This window comes from Aulonocara stuartgranti, assembly GCF_965226115.1.
Source record: "Aulonocara stuartgranti genome assembly, chromosome: 9".
Taxonomy (NCBI): domain Eukaryota; kingdom Metazoa; phylum Chordata; class Actinopteri; order Cichliformes; family Cichlidae; genus Aulonocara; species Aulonocara stuartgranti.
In genome coordinates, this window is record NC_138960.1 from 30,089,654 (window position 1) to 30,112,837 (window position 23,184).

The following is a 23,184-nucleotide window of genomic DNA, read 5'->3' on the forward strand; positions in this document are numbered from 1 at the left end:
TAAGCTGTTCTACTCTTGGCAAGTGAGATATAAACAGGCAAAATATTCGTCCATACCAAGCAGAAAAGTATTGGCTTGGCCCAGAGCAGCAGCAGAGGGCATTGGCTATACTTTATACACCTCCACCCCCTGTAACTACTTAGTCTTCACCCTCATTGTTTCAAAGAAAATGGCATGAAGAGAATTTCTTCTTCCTCCCTAACACTCTGTCTCTCTCTCTATCAGTGGCTGCCTCACTCTTTCTTGTTCTCTCTTTGCCGCGTCTGCTTCCCTTTGTGGTTTCCATACCCAAGACTGTTCGCTCCATTACTATGCATCAGCTGATCTACAGACCAAGTTTTAAATGTTTAATGCTGAGTTGACAGACTTGGTCTCCAGCCAGCCATCAAGGAAGGCCATAGCAGCCTGGTGCGGGTTGAATGCCTCACCTTTCAGAGGCAGATTACAGATGCACACAGACCCTGATCAAGAGCTCCAAGAGGTGAGGGAATAAATCTCCCGTGACAGGGAGGTTGTCTTAGCCTTTACACCCAGTATCTCAATTGAGGTGAAGGGGTAAAGTTGTTCTAAGTCATGCCACCTGAGAGAGGAAGTGCAAAGGAGGCAGGAGAAGAAGAAAATGACAGAAAAGTACTGTGGTAGGTAGAAGGTGGGAGGGAAAAAAGAATGAGTATGGCACTGAAAATTATAACAAAGGGAGCTATAAAAACATAACACACTAGGACTGATGAAAGGAGAATGGAAAGGATGTGTGTGCCAAATATGAGCGCAGAAATGAAAAAGAAACCCGTGGAGGATGGTTAGGAACGCAGGGTCTGATAAGGTCATTGAAGCAACAGAAAAGTTTGCAAAACTTATTCCACAGCATTGGGCAAAATCATGCAAATAAAGCTGAATAAATAGAAATAAGGTTAAGTTAAAAGGAAGAAGGAACAAAACTGACAGATGACTGACAAGTTACTGGCAGCCCACTCAAGCAGAAGTGCACCACAGAGACATAAGACAGATGGAGAGCAGCACAGGGAGGGACAAGAGTGTGGGAGGTAGTCATGGGACACAAAGATAAAAGTAGGGAGGTTTAAAAAGTTAAATAACAGGCTGGGCAGGTGAAGACAGAAGAAAGGACTTATAAAGAGAAAGTCAGGAAATAGAGGAGAGAGAAAGCAGGAACAATAAGTGACAAAGACAAAACACTCAAGATTGATGGAAGCTGGATGATTATGAGGAATGGCTCGGAAAAAAGGGGGATATCTGAGAGGGGGGAGAGACAGAAAACTGCATTTTTAGTACAACTCTAGTGACAGTTACAATTAGGCCAGACAGGGTAGAGCGACTATCATGGGCATATCCCACTGACAATATGACACTTCCACCCCAAAACTGGAGTAAAAAGAGTAAAAAATAGTAAATGAGGTTTCAACTCTTACCACTACTAAAATATTCACGATCCAGTCATGGGTTCAAAGGGAATTCCCATATGATGACATGACTTTTCAAGACTAGCTGATCCCTCCCAAAAGAGAAAAGCAGAGAAATAAGCCCCTTGGAAACTCTTTTAATCATTGTGCATCTTCTGCTACAGGAGCAATGGAGCAAGTTGTGTTATTGCATTAAAATACATTTACAAGGGAACAATAGCTGACTTTGCCAGCCCACCTCATGCCAACTTACGCAATTGCACACGCACTGGTTTTACTGGTCTCTTTATGACCAGTGACTTATCTGTTTATATGACAAACATGGATGGTTGTATCTTTAAAATTTGCCCTCCCATTTTGAAAACATAACCATTAGGGGTCCATGAAACATAATTAAAGTTGCAAACAGAAACAACAGAGACACTCTGTTGAAAAAAGTTTTATCAAACTTATTAATCAAACTTTATTTGCCTTCCAGCCTTTGAGCTACTGGCAATGATAGATTTAAGCACCAAATAATGATGAGCACATTTAGCTGAGAAAATTTCTATGGCAACCACAAATTACTTAAAAAACAAACAAACAACGACAGCTAGGAACACAAGCAAGCTCATTAGAGATGGTTAGATGCACATCTCGAGCTACCGCAATGCATTGTGGGTATCTGTGTGTGTCTGCATGTGTGTGCATGTGTGTGTGTGTGTGTGTTTGTGTTTGTGTGAGAGAGACAGCAAGCTAGAAAGAAGCGGTATGATGCATTTGCAACATCAAAATTTCATTTATTCCTTACACACATAATGCAATCAGAAAATGCAACACAGGGATGAATGATGGGTGGAGGTGCAATGGAGCAGTAAGGGTATACAGGAAGGAAGACTGAGACAACAACAGGAAAGACTGATAGAGTGAGAGAGGGGGAGAGAGAGAGAGAGAGATGGAGTGATCTGCCTTATTTCCAACACAACTCCAGTGACAGACCAATTCTTCATTAACCAGTGTCTTTACAGTGTATATGTCAAGCCTGGCGGCCAGACAACTGCAGAAGAGTGTGATCATAATTTATCTATTTAAAATGCCGAAAGGGAGAAGACTACGGTGCCTTGCAAAGCTGTTAGCTGAGCCTTCCTGCTGGGCTGTGTACAGCACTGACATATTATACTTGTGATGGTGGAGATAACTGAACTCACAACTTCACAGAACAGCATATGGAGATGTAATGTTGCATACAGTAAGCACAAAGCCATAACTCACGTGCTGGGATGGAATGTTATATGACATGCCAAGAGTGTGGACATATGAATACCTTGCAAAAACAAGGTAAGGGAAGTACTTCTGAAGTGAACGCCACTAACAAATTCTACCTTCTTTTAAATAGCAGAAATTGAATAGTGTATTAGTGCAGATGATGCCATGAAATATTTGAAGTATTGGAGTGGTGGTCCACTTTAAATTGTGCATTTTTTTTTGTGTATTTTTTTTCTTTTTATCTGTATTCATATATTAGCTACTGATAATTAGCAAAATACAAATTCTATGGCTGTTGTAAATACATGATTGAAGAATAATACACCACAGATTTCCCTCTATCTGCAAATTTGACGCGATGCAGTCTATGACAGTAGGATACATTACAAATTTAAGTAGCATTGAACAAAACAGACCACAACCATTGACTATGCTATTAGCATTCTTCAACCTTAGTCAGGCCTTGAAAATATTCATGAATTGTTATATTTCTTGCAAGGACTTGGCCACCCAGTGCGTTAACCTCTGTACCTGCAGTCTCAGGGAAAGTGACTTACTGTCTACACTACAGAATCTAAAGTTGAAATGTTTACTTCGGTCCAAAATACATGCAATAACAATGTGAAAAAGTCATCTAGTTTTACAACTACCACCAAATAGTTTGGTCAAATTTGCTCAAGCATTTGGCGAAACATTAAATGTGCAATGAATCCCTGTGAATACCATTTCAAACATCCTTTTAGTATCTAAAAAATTCATTTTTGGTTGCATTTGAATGAACATGTAGAATCTGGCTTTGCAATAACTGGAAAAAAAAGTGCGAGTGACAAACTTTTGCCTTGACCATAGGTTTTTAATCAATGTGCTGAAAAGCTTAATAAATACTTTAAGCAATCATGAAATTTAAAGCATCAACTGAGTCACGACAGCTGATCACGCAAAATAGGTTCTGCCTCCAGGTCTTATGGCTTATGCTGCACAAATTCTTAACATGACTAGACGAACAAGACAAACATTAAAATGGGGTTCCTGCAGATTCGCTTCCTGAACTCCTAAAAATTATAAAGTTGACATGGTGTAGCATAGCATATAACAGTAATTGACTGGGCAACACATTGACAGCAGCTTTAACAGGCTGCGAGGTGAATTACACAGCAGGGTTACAGAACTCAATTAAAATGGCTAGTCAATAAAATATGACTGCAGATCCACCACACTATCAGGCAGGCCCTCAAATATTAGTCAAGAGTAAATTAAGTCTGTTCCCAGCCAGCACTGCAGTCAATAAAAGGTTAGCAAAAACAGGTTTGACATCAGTGCTGGCTGAACTATGAAAAGCACTTGACACCCATCTACCCACCCGAGCCTTTTAGCGTCTAGCAATACAGGACTGTTTGTAATGTAGTGCTTCCAGGTATGACGCTGTGTCCCAATTCAGAGGTTAGATCCCACAGAATGCTAATTCAGATTACAAAAGGAGATATGTTTAATGGAAACATATTGGCATGCTTCTATTAAATAGCGAATTAGTGATAAATAGCATTCAGTGGTAAATGTACAGTGTTGGGAAGGTTACTTTTAAAATGTATTCCACTACAGATTACAGAGTACATGCCCCAAAATGTATTTTGTAACGTATTCCGTTACGTAATCAATGAGAGTAACGTATTCTGAATACTTTAGATTACTTAATATATTATCATGCTTTTTACAACTACATGAATGTGATTTATTACTATTACTGAAGGTTATTCACCAATACCAACTAGATTGTTAAATCTTAATATAAAATGAGTAACAGTAGGATGGACATTAGGTAAGGCTGCACTTTTTGCAGCAATCTCATATAGAAAACTATTCCGCGTGTATATAAAACAGGTCGGGCTCGTAGCTGAAAACTAGCTTTACTTTGCTCTCTGGGTCAATTTTGCGAGCAAGAGACAGAGAGAGGCATTGAAAGGCTGCTCCAAAGGAATTTATTGTTTCGGTGGAAAACACGAACACAGTGTACTAGCTTACTTACAACTGGGCTCGTCAGGCACTCTTCTTGGCTGCAGTGGTTATTATTATTATATTTACATGCTTCCATCTCCCGTTTCTGCTCGATGATAACTTGTACTGTCATTTTTCTCCCTCCCTCGCGCTCACAGACACATCACGGGTATGGCAGTCCATTCTCCCTGCAGCACGGACTACACTGCCCATGAGGCTACATTCTTTAGGCCTATGCCTGTAACACTGCCTATTGCCTTCATATTAAATAAATTTTTGAATAATTTTTTAAAATATTTCTACACGTCATTATGTGGGCTGCAAGTAGAGGTGACATGGGCCGTGAGATTGAGACACAGGCGTTAAAGCCTCTTAACCCTTTAAGACCTACCATAGAACCAAGTCTGCCAGAGCTTATATTATATTTTTACATGCTGTAGTGCCATTTTTGGGAGCATTTCAAGTTGATATACATCAATACAACCATTATAGCCCAAATTTTAATAATATGTATGCATTAAGTGCATAGTAATTACATAAATTGCAAAAAAGTGTAATAAACTACAAAAAAATTGAAAATTGTTTTTGTTTTTTAACATATATTTCTAGTTAGAGAAATTTAAGAGGCTTATCCCTCAAAACTGTAAATACAAAAAAGTTGCACAAAACAGTTTCCCACCACAGGAAATTTATTTTGAGTGTCTTCATAGTTTTATTTTTGAAATACACCAATATTTATACACTGCAGGAAAAACGAAAATAAGATAAGATAAGATAAGATAACCTTTATTAGTCCCACACGTGGGAAATTTGTTTTGTCACAGCAGGAAGTGGACAGTGCAAAAGTTATGAGGCAAAAATTAGAATACAATAAGAATAAATACAGTACACAACTGTACAGAATAGAATAAAATAAAATACTATATACAGTAGAATAAAATAAAATAAATATACAATAAGATAAAAATAGAATACAAATACAAATACTATATACAACTGAGTAAAAATACAACGATGACAGAAAGGATTATTGCACTTGGTATTATTGCATATGTATGGATGTGTGTGCTTGATCAGTTAAAGTCTTTATTATGGAGTCTGACAGCAGTGGGGAGGAAAAACCTGTGAAATCTCTCCGTCCCACACCGTGGGTGCCGCAGTCTCCCACTGAAGGAGCTGCTCAGTGCTGTCACAGTCTGCTGCATGGGGTGGGAGATGTTGTCCAACAGGGATGACAGCTTAGCCGCCGTTCTCCTGTCACTCACCACCTCCACTGGGTCCAGAGGGCATCCTAGAACAGAGCTGGCCCTTCGGATCACCCTGTTCAGTCTCTTCCTGTCCCCAGCAGAGATGCTGCCGCCCCAGCAGACCACACCATAAAAGATAGCAGAAGCCACAACAGAGTCATAGAAGGTCTTCAGGAGTGGGCCCTCCACTCCAAACGACCTGAGTCTCCGCAGCAGGTACAGCCTGCTCTGCCCTTTCCTGTAGAGGGCGTCTGAGTTATGAGTCCAGTCCAGTCTATTGTTCAGATGAACACCAAGGTACCTGTAGCTGTCCACAGCCTCAATGTCCATACCTTGGATGTTCAGTGGTTGCAGTGTATAAATATAATAAATATAATAATATAATAATGCAAATTTGCAAAAAAGCAGCATATGCATCAAAATAAACTATTTCCAGCAGTGCAATCTGAGTCCTAAGCATCCCAGAAACGACACAGAAAGTCATAAAGTCAAAGATAACTTTTAAAAACACCAGTATAAGCTCATGAGGCCCTGATGGTAAAAAACGAAATTTCTGCGAAAATGACGTCACTTCTGGTTTCGGGCAGGTCATGGCGGACATGTGAAAGTTCGCGCTGACGTCTATTCCAACACAGGAAGTGTTATGAACAGCTGATTGGATCGGCAAAGCGTGTTTCTGGAATATTATGTTTGTGTTGCTGCAAGCGCTTTTTATGCAGTTTTTGCAAAGCTATATGTGGAAGGAAACCGTGACCTAGGACCTGATGGCATAAGATGTAAGTACAACTTCTCCGGTTTCATATGCAAAAAAAATTTTTGCGCTAGCTTATGTGGTTGCAGTGCTACCGGGATTTAAAAATAGTTACGCAAAACAGAGTGTGCCCGCTCCGATCGGTTTTAAAGGGTTAATGCATGTTTTGTTTGGGTTTCCACCGGCATGAAATTACCAAAAATAGAGAGGGCATAGCCTAACATACGAAACAGGAAAAGACCGCTGTGTAATCCCTTTATTTCAACAAAGTAACTGTATTCTGAATACCACCCCTTTAAAAGGTAACTGTAACGGAATACAGTTACTTATATTTTGTATTTTAAATACGTAACGGCGGTACATGCATTCCGTTACTCCCCAACACTGTAAATGTAGCAATGTAAATTTGACTGTACTGCCAAGAAATTAACAGTAAGGACAGGAAGTTAGCAAGAAAAGGGATATTAAGGCCTGGATGGCATTGTTTACTCCCTGCTATTGTCTTTTATTTTATGTCAATCATCTATAATATTCTTGACTGTACATCTCTGGTAAAAATAATAAAATGACATATTTGTATACACTTCAAATTGAAATTGAAGTAGTGCACAATGGATTGAGACACAGGACAGATCAATTTAATAGGAGTGGCTACATAGTTCGTGTAAAACTAAAAGATGCCCGCACCTCTCAAATCTTGTCAGCATATTTGGGATATAAAACTGCAAGCCTTGACCGATTGAGCCTCTCAATTGGACTGCATATCTGGCACAGTTCAAAAAAGCATGCACAAAGAGCAAGAATTTCTGGATTATTAAGGTTTAAAAAACAGAGAATTGATAAATACTTTGGTATTTTCTGAGCTCTTCGCCTCGCATGCTCTTTAATGGCTCTTTCCATCACAGAGTAATCTTTCCATTTTCTCATTTTCAGATCGATGGAGACTCAAGGAGAATGAAAGGCCTATTTCCTCTCAAATGGGGATAAAGCTTAACACACGGGGCCGTCTCATGTTTTCTAACCATGTCAGCTAGGCTACAGAACTAGTGGCACCAAGTGTAAAGCACAAGTAAATCTTTGAACAGTAGAATACAGACAAACATTACAAAGATTCCAGTGTGCTATAAAAAGCAGAGCTATAGTTGCTTAAGGGATATAAATAACAGTGTATCATTAGAACAGTGCCGAGTGGGAGAGACAGTCGACAGAGAGAACAGCTTCATGAAAACAATAGAGCGAACAAGTGAAAGCAGTCCAGCGTTTGTATCAGAAAGGTACTCTTCAAGCACCCACGCAACTGCATCTGTTGTGTATGTGGAGGATTTGTGAAATGGGAGGAGAGGACAATGGAGCAATTGAAGGTCTTAGCAACAACATTTCTCCACTTCTGTCCAACAGGATCTTCCCTGTTCCCTGACCCCAACACTTAGCTTTGCCTGTAAACAGAGGATCCTGTCACACACATTCAGTCTGTTAGTGTTTTTCTAGTAAATCAGTGTGTGGTCTCCCAAGTCTGGCTCATTTCCAGACTTGGGAGATTGCTTTACTAAAATATGCAACTGTGCTGCTTTAGACCAGCTGAACCCTTTAACGCTCCCAACACCATATGCAGGAAGAGTGGTAACATACAGACATGTTATCACCATGTTACCATTTTGTTACCACGATGGAAAAAAAGATTTTCTTTTCTTTTAAGTACATCATTAATGCTTCCATAGCAATTAGGTATATAGCAGCAAGGTGGTGCTAATCAAACACACACAATTACTTGATCATCAACAAGTGAATCTGCCACAAAAAAGCAGACGTTTTGGAAGTTTGTGGATTTGGAGGATTCAGGGATATCAAGGACAAAAGATAATGAGCAATGATGTCAGCAAAGCTATTGTTGATGCTTATAAATCTGGGGAAGGGTTTAAGTCCATCACTGGATCATTGGACCACTTGATCATTCACAAGTGGAGAACACGGCCTCCAATCTTGCCAGGAGTGAACATCCCAGCAAATTCACCCCAATGCCAGACCATGCAACACTTAGAGAACAGTTAAAGAACCCAAGATTTGGTTGTACTTTAGCAGCAAATTTAGGAGTTCTTCTGACGATGTGTATAAACAAATGACAGCCTGCGTGCCAGACTTCCTCCTTGTGTCTTGCCTTAGAGATGCAGGCTTCTCTCTTACAACACTGTCACTAGTTTCTCTGCTTCATCTGGGTGTAAACATTTTTCCTTATATAGATAAATCAGGGCGGTGCAGTATGCAGATAGTATGCAAATGGTATGGAGATTGCACAAGGCTGCTAGTTCAGAATGATTCAAATTTACACTAACATATGCACCATGGTGAGAACAATATACGCTGGTATGCATGTTTCATAAATCCAATGGTAATTCTACATGCATTTGTTGCACAGGGTCAAAACCTTTTCATGCAAATATTAGTAAATGATGCCCAGTAGATGCTTGACCCTAGTACGGGACTACTAAAAGCCAAAAAAAGCACATCAGCACACAAACCTCAAGCATAGTGGTGGAAAGCTAAAAATAGTTTTGCAGCCACAGAACCTGCACCTTGCAGTGATTGAGTCATCCATGAACTCCTTTGTGTACCAAAGTATTGTAGAGTCAAACAGGAAACCATCTGTCCAAAGGATGAAGCTTGGTTGAAACTAGGTCATGCAACAGGGCAATGACCCAAAACACAGCAGCGAAGTACAGGCCTCAGCCCCACTGAAATGCTGTGGCAGGACCTTAAGACAGCTGTGCAAAAACAAATGCCCCCAAACATCAGTGAACTCATGCAATGTTGTAAAGAACGTCCTTAATGATGTGACAGACTGATGAAGTCATACAGAAAATGATGTTCTCTGTAAGACTTTGTTCAGATTCTGTATGATTGAGTTATTGCTGTAAATGACACTTCTGCAAGCTATTGAATCATGGGGTGTACTTAGAGTTAAGAATGAGCATTGGCAAAAGCTATCTGTAAAATTTTAGAATCAACATTACAGTTGGGCGCACCCTGTGTTAATTACTAGAATTTTAAATCCACGTTAGGCTTTTGGCTATTCCATTATCATTCAAGATATTGCTAACAAGACTGCAAGCAAGAGTGTTCAATAGCATGCAGGCAAAAGCAAGCGTGAGCAATTTGATGTTCAGGTAGCATTTTGCATGCAAATATTGGGGGTGGCGGGGTTAACGTTATTGTTGGGATTCAAGGTTCAGCTATGCGACTAACAGAAAGACCTCTTACTTCACACATAGGATCAGCACTGGGCTTTGCTGTAGCGTTAAAGGCTAATGAAACAGTGCCCGGTGAGGGAGAGGAAATGACTGGAAGTGAGAAGGTAGAGCTGGCATGGGGACTCTGTTATTGTGATCCTTACAGGTGAGGCTTGATCACATGCTTATAATTGGGGTCTCACAATTCTGCTCACAATAAATTCATGCAAAGATACACACACGCAAAAAAATCCAAACAGCTTAATTTTTGTTTCATGCAGGTGCGGGCATATGGACGCTCAGTAAATTCAATTATGTAAAAAGTAATCACAGATACATAACCACAGCACACATCTCACAGGGTTGTGGGATTTTGGCAGGAACCAGTCTGTTTATTTGTGGATTTTCCAAGGTCTCTGTGATTAAAATAGCTCCAAAGCACTCCTGACACTCCATTACCCAGCATGCCCCGGGTGAGGCAGGATCGTACATATTGATTTCATGCCTCATTAGACTTCCTGTCTAACAATGCCATTGTTCTTCCTGGTTCTACAGGATTCTGCATCATTCAAAAATGGCCACATATAAATCTGGGTGGGGAGAGTGGGCACATAACAAATGAATACATTAATACTGAGTTAGGGCTCATTGGGAGCATCATGGAGCAACCCTTCACAGGTTATAGGCTTCTGGCCCAATTTTCAGTTAAAGTTGTTAACAAACTGTTTCTCCTGTCACAGTGCAGCCAGATACTGTTTCAAAATAATCTATCAGCACAAGTTCTTTCACTTTGTCTGTAGTTTTATGACCGAAGTCATCATGACCCAGGAAAATGGGCCAAGAATCCACTGTGTATCAAAATAATATGAAACAGATTCTTTCCATTTGTTTTTTAAACAAATATCTTGAGTCTTCTAACTCATTAAACCTCGTTTAGATACTCAAAAAAGCTACAGCTACACGGGAGATGCAAAGTGTCATCTTGTCAGACACACACTGCCTTCGTGCTCTGTTAGTTCTGAGCATGACAATTTAAATGTAAATGAGATTACCTGATTGATTGTGAGATGAGATTTTTTTTAAAGTTGGGCTTCATGGTACATTGCTATCATTTTTGTTACGGCTACAGCTTAGCAGTTCTGACTGGGATCATACATGTATGTCGACAATCAACACTAAGTGCTCTCAGACTTGCGTTGTTGGAGTTTCCAGGTGTGAAAGAGCCATGCCTACATCCTTACTGTTAACAGACGAAGCAAGACAGTGCTCAGTCAAAAGTATTTCTTGTCTATTTTATGATCAACATGTTTATTTTTATAAAATATTATTACATTATTAATATATTATTACATTTAGTGTTTATTTTTGTGGCGTTGGTAGTCTGTACAGTGTCTTACAATATTTATTTATTTTATTTCCAACAAAAGAGATCGTTCCTTGCGTATTCAATGGCTGCCACTGAAAGGTAAGTCTGTCTATATTCAATCTTTCATATCCGCTCTTCTATTTTTTTCAGACTTTCTCCTTTATCTACCAGCAATAATATTCTCCAAGCCTTTGCATTTTCTCCTGTTGCTGTTTGTCTTTTCTTGTCTCTTTCTTGCAGCCCACATCTTACCTCTTCTCACACCCCTTCTGTTTGCACTCACAAACACACACTCTGCATGGTTTTCATGTTTCATCTGATATTTGTTGCTCATTCTTTTTGTTCTTTCTAGCTATCTCTCTCTCTGTCGCTCTCTCTTTGACCCAAAGCAAGGCTGCTGCAGTAGCATGCAGCCTGCCAGCTGCCAGTTACGATGATGGTGACAGTAGTGGGGTTGCTGGCTAAGTGACGTTGAATAAATGGAATATTCCACCTCAACTAGCAGACACAACCTGAACTCATGCACACACACATACAAGAGCCTACTTGGCCAACTTTTCCTATGGCTACAGTACTTATGAGTTAGTGTCAGGCAGCCGAACATTACCCTTTTTCTGCCCTAGTCTCCCACAAAGGCTCTTTCCATGAGTAAATGGCAAGGGGATATTGCTACTGTGACATACCTCCTACTCAAGCTTGCATCAAAATCTCTTCAAGTCATCTTGGCAGCTTTTAGCTTCATCTAAAAGCCACAAGTCATTGTCAGGAATAGGCCTTTCACATTAAAACTGCAGCTGGCATTTGTGAGTGTGTATTGAAAACACACACACACACACACACACAGACACACACACACACAGTATCTGAATATGTGTTTCCCTTTCTTTTTTTGCTAAATATGTTTATTAGCAGAATTGAGACACTTTCCTTTCTACCTCTAACAATCATTTTGAAGACTGTAATATACTTATAAACATGATTTACACCGTTTACATGCACGCCGAAGCAGGCAGAAGCACATACACAGCCACACTGAATGCACCAATGAGCATATGCAATCCATGCAATCTATTACGTGCACTTAGTTCAGTCATAGATACAGTATTCACTCACCAAATGTATGCAGGCAAGCTAATGTACTGTTTTCACATGGCACTGTGACAGAGATAATGATCAAAGTGCAGGACATTAAAGGTACACATTAAAGTGAAACATGCATCAAATCTAGTTTTGAGAGTGAAAACAAGAGAGGTTTGAAGGTCACTTTAAGGCTAACTCTATTTAATTATAATACAGCAGTATACAGCTTTACTGTTTACATGTTTCTGAATTAGTTAAAAGGTTCTATAAGGTTATGATAACTTTATAATCAATATAAACCAGAATATGTTTTTTACCTCTGACTAATTACACCTTACAATTTCAGGAGACAGAAGGTTTTTAATCAGATGCTGCATTTGATAGTTTTGGGTGTGGAAGAGGAGTCATTCATTTCTTCCCCATCATTCTGCTTCTGAATGAGAGTTAATTTATACCATCTGCAAAATACAGCTGCCAACTTCAGCAGCAGACAGGGCATCGATAAGGGGAGAGAACATGGGGGACAGAGATGGAGGACAAGGAAGAGAAGCAGAGAAGTCTATTAGGATACACAAAGAAGAAAGTTGTAAAAGGCACACAGACACCTACACAAAATCTCTTTTCAAGGAACTTCTATAAGTGTTGGAGAGTGTCAAAGTGTAAAGAATATGCACAGTCAATATCCAGAGCCCTAGTCAAGCTTAGTGAGCACACACAAGCAAAAGGAAAGTTTTCAGCTCACTCTAAAGGCCAATGAAGTGCACTCAAACTGCAAAGAAAGGGAGTTTGGAGAATAACCATCAGTCTAGAGGATAGAATATATTACCCTCTCGGCTCTGTAAAAGACCTTGTTGCTTTCAAATACACAAACTGCTTCCATCAGTTGTGAACCTTTGATAACCCAAGTAGTTTATGGATACTTTCAGCTCAGATTCAACAAACTCAAAGCAAGATGCGCACGCCGTAGTTCAACAGCATGAGGGAAGAGGTGGTGTTGTGTTTTCTAGATGAGAAGGAGGAACAAAAGACAAAATGATAATGATGAGGACTATAACTACAACAAAGACTGGGAATATGCTATATATAGTTAGTCTACTATCTCATGTTTTCCATTCATTTACTATATGCTATGGAAGTTCAACCATTTGTCTCCACAAAAATGTCAAAGCAAAAAGTAGATCCACATTTTCAAATGGATTGCAGCCATATTAAATGTTCCTTGCATGCATTATTACAGTCTATTATTTTAAGTTAAGAAAAGAAAGAAAAGTAGGAGAATATCCAAAAAAATGTAATAAGTACTAAAAGCAATCAGAGTTCTCCATAGCAATAATAACTAAAGGGTAATAAAAGCACCAGGATAATTGCAAAATCAAGGTGAAAGATTGATCTAATTTCACTTTATTTAACCAGCATCCAGCAATCAGCTACAAATCAAAAGTTATGTTCATTTAAGTCTTGTCTTGACTTAAGTCAACCAGCAGGATCTCGGGAATATAGCACACTGGAATATTTAAAACATCCTCCCAGCTCCCATGAGATGTTTTTCTGTGACTGCAGAATCACTTAACATCATTTTAGCCTGTGGCTTTTGTTCTCACTCATTTTGTATTGTGTTTTTCTGGCTATAAGGAATATAAACTCCTTGCCAGCTCATTACACAAAAGACCGTAATCTATCACTGATAGAATGTAATTTGAAAAGATTAAATTGGCTAGATTCTAAACAGACGGAATAGTACAAAGCAAAAAAGATTAATTGGCTACTGGTTGTTTAGAACAGCAAATATAATCAAACTCATTATTGGTGGAATCATTAAATCGGGACATCAATCAAGGATAAGGCAAAACATGATAAACCAGATTATAAATTAACAGGGAAAGTTGCATTTCCAGGGCTTTTTCCAGAAACAGAACAGGACATTAAATCCAGCTAAATGAAAATATGTGGGAAACTGATTTCAGAGCAACTCAGGAATAGGTAATTTGGTCTCTGTGGAGCCCTCCTGAGGCAAGTTAAGATATGATGCAACTCGGTGCAAAACATTGAGAGAAACTCAAATGGCTTCAACTGAGGCAGCCAGGAAGCCATCGAATCTAAAAATTTTAACATAAGATAGCCAGCTGACATCCTTCTCAGAATGCAAAAGAAATCTGCATGAAGAACATTTCCTGTTGAGCTTCCTCAATGACGTACATTCAGCTTTTTATCAACTTAAATAGGATAACTTAAAAAGGATGATCCCCAAAATGTAGCCCTCTGCTATTCAAATACTGAGTGTGGACTTAATTTGAGAAGGGTGTGACAGTAATAGAACATCGCGAAAAATTGAAAAGAATATTTCAACACTGGACACACATTTTTTAGAGTCAGCTTCATCCTGAAAAAATTTTTGAAAAGTTTTTGGACAGAGAAGTAACCTGGGATAAGAGAGAAGGTCGTATAATAAGAAGACCTTTCATTATATGCAGGTCTCAGGAGGAAAAGTTCACTTATGCTAAAACAGTATCAGGACTACAGGAATACAAGCTTTAATACTGTGTGTCTTAATGAAACCTCAGTGTCTTTAATAAATATTGCAGTGAATCTGCACCCGCAGTGAGTTTGGCTTTTTTAATGTATCTCTGTGGGGAAAGTTGCACCTACTTTTTTTCTGTGATCAACACACATGCGCTTCTAGCAGACCCCCGATGTTTTTAAAAAACAAACAAAAAAACTTATAATTAGATGTAGAGCAAAAAGTATACTGTATGTCCTCTAAGTTGAACTCAAGTTAGGTCATGCTAAATCTTTAACTTAATATGCACTCAAATTGTGACAGGAAGTGCTTTTTCAAGTCTGTAAGCATGTGGAATAAACCTCAAACCAATACTATTAAGAAAATGTTTAGATCCACCTTAAAGTTTTATTAAAGCTAATGATGCATTTTGTTCAACTTGTTGGTTTGAGTTAATGTGGACAAGTATTACAATTGTAATAATGATACTGACAGATGTAAAATGGACAGTGGGAGTCATTTTTGACTGATACATTTTAGGTCCTATATAATTTCTATGGGAATATAAAATTTGGGTCTTTATAGACACAGGGCAGGACACAGTTAGGTATATACAATGTGAATAAAAAATCCATAATTGTAATTAATTCTCTCATGTGTTGTTTGTATATTTGCTGTTTCGCAGCGAGTGGTAAATGATCTAATTTTTGCTGCCACTTAATTTAAGCATCAAATATTTCATTAAGCTACAGGTATCCTGCTATTTAGTGGTATTGTGTTGTGCGTTTAATGTGCTGTTTTGTTTCTTCCGTGTGTAAATAGGTAGCATTATAATTATATCAGCAACAGCTGTTGTTCTGTGAATATATACTTGAGAAAAATCACATGTTCACCCAGTTAGTTTCCTCTGGCAGCTTTCAGAGCATAAAGAGAACCATTAAATGTTCAGAAGCACCATCGGCTACAACTCAGATCATTGTGTTTCACAAATTTCCAATTTGTGGTGAACTAATTGGAACAGATAGCAGCAAGAAGACCTAACTAAGCATTTGAAAGTCTTTACGCTTACTTAATAGCATGTTATTCAACCTTCCAACTCCTTGCTGGTGTCTCCTAAATGAAACCTAAGGGTGAGGGTGGGTGTGCCATAATGGGAGCAAAACTGGTCAGTTACTGGAGCAAATTACAGGGGAAAAAAAACTTAGACAAACACGGGCATTGACACAGGCATGTCAACATAAAGCAGAGAGAGAGGGCGATCTCTAAAGAGTCATTCTGAATTAGTGCTAAAGTTTCCAGTACAGTACATAACTAGTACAGAGCTTTTTATGTAAATGCAATTGAGTGTGTACTGTGAGAACATTCAGCACTATGGAGATATAGTTCACCCCCACAGCTCTGCTAGGAATCAGTGTGAGCAGCTCTGCAGCAGGAGACTGTGTTCCTCTAAGCAGAAAATCTACAGCAAATCCAGCTGCATTAAAAACTGATAGCCAAGTGTTTTGATTATTTTTTGAAGGACTATATTTACTGGCAGTCTAATACAAGCACAAAACCTTCTTTTAGCTTTAAAAGACTACTGTTGGGATTTTCTAAACATTTATTTTTAACTGTACTGCACATGTACTTGCAGAAGTGCAACTTTCAGAGGCACAAAATGTTGGGAGGAGAGTATTTGAATGAATCACATACAAATTATTTAAGGTTTGAAGCGAGCGATTTATTGGCAACTGTATCAAATTTAACTCTGAAAATTGTCTTATTTTGTGTATGATGAGACGGTGTGATAATTTCTGCTAGAAGTGTCAACTCATCTGGATTGCCAGAGGGAGATGTTATCAGAACAAGTGTATGATTGGCATCAGCGGATTGCTCAAGCTGTGAGCACACCAAAACTCTAGGCTCTTCAGTGAGTTCTCCACTATTTAGAGCTCAGCCCTGCATGTTTCTGGTCCTCAGTAACGCTGATATGTTTATGAAACAGAGCAGAACTTAACTTCATGTGAAGCATCAGAGGGAGAGGGAGAATCCCAATACAAGATCCACGCAGAGCTGTGTGATGTTTTGGGTAACACACACAGCCATGTTACTTTTTAAAGTAGTGAATCGGTTTGTAGTGTTTTAGGCTTTTAGTCACAGAGATCCGCCATGGAGTGGTTTCTTTGTGTATTTTGATTTTTCTTCCTCTTATTTCTGATTATTTTAAAGCTCTCTATCTTGCTACTCGTGGACCAGATCGTGGACCAGTATGCTGGATTTAAGTCAAAATCTAACAATATGTAAAATTAACTTTAATTAAATACCTGCAGCCCTGCATGTCATGCAGATAAAAATACCAGTGTGCACACCTATGCATGTAGCAAAGCAGCAGTAACTTTATTAACACATGTACAGCTCAGGATCTGACGATGAATGAAGTTTTGTGTTGTTGTTTTTTTTTTTTTTTTTACAAATCCTACAGGACAGCTGTATACCGACAGTTTTCAGTTTTATGCAGTGAGATAGTTTGTTGAAAGCAGCGCTCTTCTGGATTAATCGTGCATTCCAACTGAGCTGTCAGATTTATCCAGCGATCACACACACTTATCCGTACAGAGTCCTCAGCTATTCCTAACAGAAGACTTCACCTTTATATCAAAATATATCCATTCTCCTTCAGCTGCGTTTCCTTAATCTGAACTGCCATGTTGTTTTTCTGGAGAAAACCTATATTATAATGTATTATTTTGGTAACCAGATTGCCCTCACCCTTGTTATTTATTATTGAAATGAACTGCCTTTGTCTTTGCTTATTAATCTGGGCCCATGTATGTAAAAGGTCTAGGTAAAGAGTTGTATAGTGTAGGTATTTTTTTTAATCCATTGCACTTTATCAATGGTGCATTAGCATTTGTGCGTATTAGTGTGATTGCTGAGGTTTCTTTCTAATATTGTAGCATCTTTTTCTGCCTTGAGGCGACTGTTGTTGTGAATTGGCGCTATATAAATAACATTGAATTGAACTGAACTGGATCAGTAAAGATGAATGGATCTGACAAAATCAGGTGTGCTCCAATGAGTCAGCAATGAGAGCACAGAGATAAATGTAGTCAATCCAACTTCTATCTAATGTGCTGCTATGTAGCGCTGATTAGAGCTGTTGTCAGATAAAACTTATTGTTTCCTATTCCCTTTCAATGACTGAACAATTCATTTGTAAAACAATTGTTTTCCTCAGGGGAGGAGATTTTAGAAATGTCGCACTGCAGAAATAAGACTTCAACAACGGCTACAAGTCTGTGATTTATCCCTCTTATGGGTAACTTCTACTACATTTGCTCTCCCAATGGGAGGAGGAAGAGCTGGGTTCAAATCTAGTCTGCTGCAGGAATCTGACTAAACACTGCGCGCTTCACTGATTCAGTAATGTGAAAGCACTGAGAGGGTTTCTGGTCTAGCGAAAAAAACACACACACACACACAAATGAATGCCATTTGCAAAGGGAAAAAAAAGCTTAAATTGCTATCAGCACTTGTCCTTGACTCGGTAAGGGTAAATGGAATATTTTGTGGTATTAAATTAAGGAGAACTTCAGAGTCAATGCAGATTGGCAAAATGATAAATCTATGGTGTATTGCACTTGCTGATGAGCCAAATCCAAAGGAAACAGCATTCCATTACACAATGGAGTAAGTACAATTAGTATGAACTTCACTTCACTCAAGAATATCTTTCCATTGTGAAGAGAAACACATATTTTTGTGCCTTATAAGTTGCCTAAAACATAAATAAAGTGCTAAATATATAAATCAAGAGGTGTAAAGACCAATCTGTACAAAGCTACACAACATACGTACATAGCAAATCTCTTGTGTACTTCCTATTCTTGCTTTCTCTCACCTCTTCTTAATCTAACATATCAAAGACTAAAATATATTTGCATTGCACTTATTTCCCCTCATCATCACCTAAGCCAAACCTGGAGCTGTTTCGTCTACCATCCCCTACTTATATATTATTTTCTTATATATGATTTTCATGTTTGTTTGTTTTTTTAAACAAAACCATGCAGCATCATTGCCTGCCCTCCTGCAGCAATGCAGTTACCACTCCAGCCCTCCTTCGTCAAGTAACGGCCATGATTTTAATGATATTTTCCAGCTCTTGCTCCATAATCTCCATTACTTCCATCCATTAAACTCAACCAATCAATTGTTGCTTTCGTTTAAACATTTTATAACAGTGGGATGCTGCTATATAACAGCAACAATTTTATGAGCTGCCTTATATTAGAGCTGTTTATGGACAACAAAGTTACAATTTGGCCTTTTTAGCCAAAAGTTTTACATAAAAAAGGCTTATCATAGTTCAGCACATACATTTATGGTATATGGAGGACTTCCTACCTGCTCTTTGACAGAGGCAAGGATAGAGGAGGTTGTCTCTGTCTCAGATCTGTCTCCATTGGAGGATGGCATCACAGGGGGAACCATGGCCCCCTTCTCCTGCTCTGCAGGCTGATCCGGCACTGGCATGGCTAAAATTAACACACATATATAGAAAATGATGTGACAAAACAGTACGAAGAATATGTCTCATTTACATGTTCTTTTTTATTTTTAAATGTCTTGATTTTAAGTGTCAAGAAAGTCAACTTTACAACTTTACAAGGGCAATTCATTAAATAAAAAATCTATATATTGATTTTCGAAGTGACTTATTTCTTCACATAAAATGTTACTTAGATATTTTTATAGATGTAACACAGCAGAGGAAGAATACAGATTGTGCATTTTTTGATATAACCAAATAAAAAAATACAGATTGCAGACAGATTCTTTGGTTTTCTGTTTAGAATTTGTGTACAACTGCTTCTAAAACATTTTGCATTACATTGGAGATTAAGTATTGGAATTTCACGAGCGAGACCACCCCTCCAAACACGCTCCTTCCGGTTGTCATCTATATGGGTTCCCCCAGTTCTGCAAGCTGTTCATTCTCGTTTACGTGCCCCACCCTCCCTCCCTCCCTCCTTGTTCTCCATTCTTCAACTTCTTCACTTCTATTTAGTGCATGGGGATCTGCCAGGCCCGGGAGCCGTCGCCAGTCCCCTTCGAGGCCTTCCCCAAACCGCAGCTCATGTCCAAGCATTCACCTTTACCTACTAAAACGCTGTCATACCTAAAATGAGGACATGGGCCCAGCTAGTGAATGAACGTTTATGAACCACATAACCACAGTGCCATACCTTTTCACTGTTCATTGCTGAAAATAGGTTACTCAGTTTCTGTCTACACTGCTCAAAAATTTAGGATCAGGGATTAGGGAATCCTAATACCACACATCAGATCCTGAGGAACTAAATATTAAAGTAAAACATTTTTATTTATACATACTGTTCAATTTGTTAAAAACAAAGTTATATATGATCATTAGAAACCATTATTACCAACTGTTTGAATACAGGATTGAAAAATCACTTTAATAAGTAAAAAACTGAAATCACAGGCTGATTCAACTTGTATCCCAGTGTCGATCAGTAGTGTTCGTGGTTCTTCATAGACACTTTGGCAATGAGCCCAAGTGTTGTCCTTCAGGGTGAACCCAGAGCTCACTGCAACCATATAAGACAATAAGTCTGATGATCTTATCCTGGTACCTAAATGCAGTCAGGGCACTGTTGGCTATCACACGGAAGTCTATTTGACCCTACAAGTGAATGCCTCCCCACACAATCACTGATCCACCGTCAAACCAGCCATGCTTGTTACAGCATCCCCAGATTCGTTTACGTCCATCACATGTGTTCAGTGTGAAACTTCTCTCATCTGTAAAGAGAATGTGCACCAGTGCTGGACCTCCCAGTTCTGGTGTTCACTGGTGAAAGCCAATCAAGCTGCATGGTGTCCATAGTGAGCACCAATCCCACTAAAGGACATCAGGACCTCTAACCACCTTCATGCAGTGTGTTTCTTGAGATTTTGGTCAGAAAAGTGCACATGAGTAGCTTTCAGGAAGGTAACTTTGCAGGGTTCTGGTAGTCATTCTGTTCCTCCTCAGACAAAAGAGAAGATACCAGTCCTGCTCTTCCACCCTCTTGAGACTATTCTGGAAGACTCAGCAAACAATCTCCTGATGGCACATGCACATGGGTCATCCCAGAGGAGCTGAACTATTTGTGCAACCTCAATGGGCTTCAGGTAACCTCTCACCTGCTACCAGTAATCACGAAAACAGTAAAAGAGCAAAACACGGGAAAAAACAGTCAGGAGAGATAAGGAGTAGGCAACGGTCTGTGGCCACCACCTACAAAACCAATGTAGTTTTGAGGGTTGTCTTGTTATCTCTTCAATGCAACTGTTACCACTTTCATCAAAACAAGTGGAATGGATTCGCAATCATCTTTTGCTATATACAGACTTCAACTATCTATAAAATACTGTTGTTTTCTTCTCTTATAAGAAGATTGGAGAATCGAATTCAGTTAAAACATCACTTTGAACGTGCCAGCCAGTCAATCAGTCAGGGCGCCGATGAGCACAATACTGGAGGACAGACTGGATGTTTGTGGTGAGAGAATAAATACTAAAAGCAGACTTAATTTAAAAAAACAAAACATAAAGCAAATAAATCTCAAACAAGTACAAACACAGTGGGATTTGCCACTTCCACTATATTACTTCACAAACACAGGGTCTTGTAGACTGAGTAATGAATGTATTCAACTGGAAAAGACATGCATTGTTCATCAAACAGCACCTTGACAACTAGCTTGACAAAGTTAGCATGAGTCGTGCATGGGTTTTTTGGTTTGTTTGTTTTCAACCAGCATTCATCTTAATCCCAGGAAGTACTAATAGATGCATCAACATCACTTGATGCTTCTAAATGAAGCCATCTATAATATGAAAGCAATATTTTAACAACAACACCTTGCACTATTAACATGCTAATATGTTTTCTGTTCCATGCCCTAATAATTTAGCCTTGTATTTTACCTGAGCAGGAAAACGACAGGTTAAAGACTTCCTGTCATGCATTACTAACACTTTCTGTCACCATTTGTGTGACCACCATTTTCCATGAAAATCAGTGTCACAAAATCCATTTTCATTTTTTTTGTGCATGATATGAGAAACTATTCTTTGGTCTGTTCTGACTGGGCACTAACTGAAAAGAAACAAATTCACTTTCTGCATAAAGCACACAGTACTGCAGGCCAGGGTATACACAATATTGTGCCCAAACACCAGACACACAAATGTGAAAGAAAATTCAGGGACAGCTCAGTTTCAAGCAATACAAGCAAGCAGTAGAAAATCAATATCAAAAATGAAACACAATGAAATCACCTTATTTCTAATTAACTGTAAAGGTTTTAAATCATCAAACATCTGCACATTTTTCCTGTCTGAGCTGAAAGTACATGGCGAGAGAAAGAAAGAGAAAGTGTCTTAGAAATCAGGAAATTGGTTGGCAAGTTTTAGAGTGTTTTAGAGACCATAGGGACAGGATTTTGTCAATACAGAAGCCCAGACTTCAGTAGGAGACTAAATAATGAACTGCCTGAGTGTGGGATTAAATCATGGAGTCTCTTACTTTACAGTTTCCTGCTAGTCTCAGGCATTTAACATTTGATCTGGGGATTTAAATTCATGCCTCTAATTTTAGTTACAGGGTCTGCACGTACATTTCTGCAGCTTGGATTCTGTCATAGATTTTTAAAATGTGTGATATGTTTTTTAGAAGTATTCATCCAAAAGATAGAATGAGACAGACAAAGAGAATTAGAGTCAAGCGCATCGGTTACCTTACAGAGACAGTACCTCAATGAGGATCTAGACAGTGTGCAAAGCAAACTTCCACTCATTCTATTAGCCAGTCAGCTAGCCATCAGACAGACAGCCGGCTAGACAGGGTGGTGTCTGTAAATAAAAGATGCTAGTGAGATGCCCTGCAGATGGTAATTTTCACTCTCACTGACAAATACCACTTCTGTGTCTGGCATCTCCCCTCCTGAGTGGAGATGAGTCACTGGAGTTTGGCTCCTGAGCAACCAGAACCCCAGCAAAGACCATTTTACACGCGCTGGCTGACTGCCGCAATTTCTCTTGAATGCGCCAGCCAAATGTGCAAGTCAGTGGGAAGAGGAAAGCCTCATCTCACCTTCTTTCTGAACTCATATAGATGTTTTTTCTGCTAGTAAACACCTTTTAAATTGGAGCTCCCAAATAACACAAAAGAATGAATATGTGTCCCATCAATAATTTGACATGTGGCTTCTTGGCCAACAGTTTGTGTGTTTGTGGTCAAGTTTTCGTTCCAAAAGCTATCCAGTTGTGTCTGTAGCAATATACTATAGTTTGAAATAGGCACAATACCCC

At 39.0% G+C, this 23,184-nt stretch overlaps 2 protein-coding genes across 5 annotated transcripts in view; one reads left to right on the forward strand and one right to left on the reverse strand.

Moving 5' to 3' along the window:
• Positions 1-23,184, reverse strand: part of ctnnd2a (catenin (cadherin-associated protein), delta 2a) — a 272,214-nt gene that overhangs the window by 214,653 nt on the left and 34,377 nt on the right. For all 4 annotated transcript variants that reach the window (XM_082547708.1, XM_082547707.1, XM_082547709.1 and 1 more), the window contains exon 2: positions 19,207-19,337. In XM_082547708.1, coding sequence (XP_082403834.1) covers positions 19,207-19,335 — 129 coding nt within the window. In that variant the 5' untranslated portion in view covers positions 19,336-19,337. The remainder of the gene's footprint in view (positions 1-19,206; positions 19,338-23,184) is intronic.
• Positions 1-23,184, forward strand: part of pkia (cAMP-dependent protein kinase inhibitor alpha) — a 204,644-nt gene that overhangs the window by 111,117 nt on the left and 70,343 nt on the right. The gene's annotated exons all lie outside the window — the stretch shown is intronic.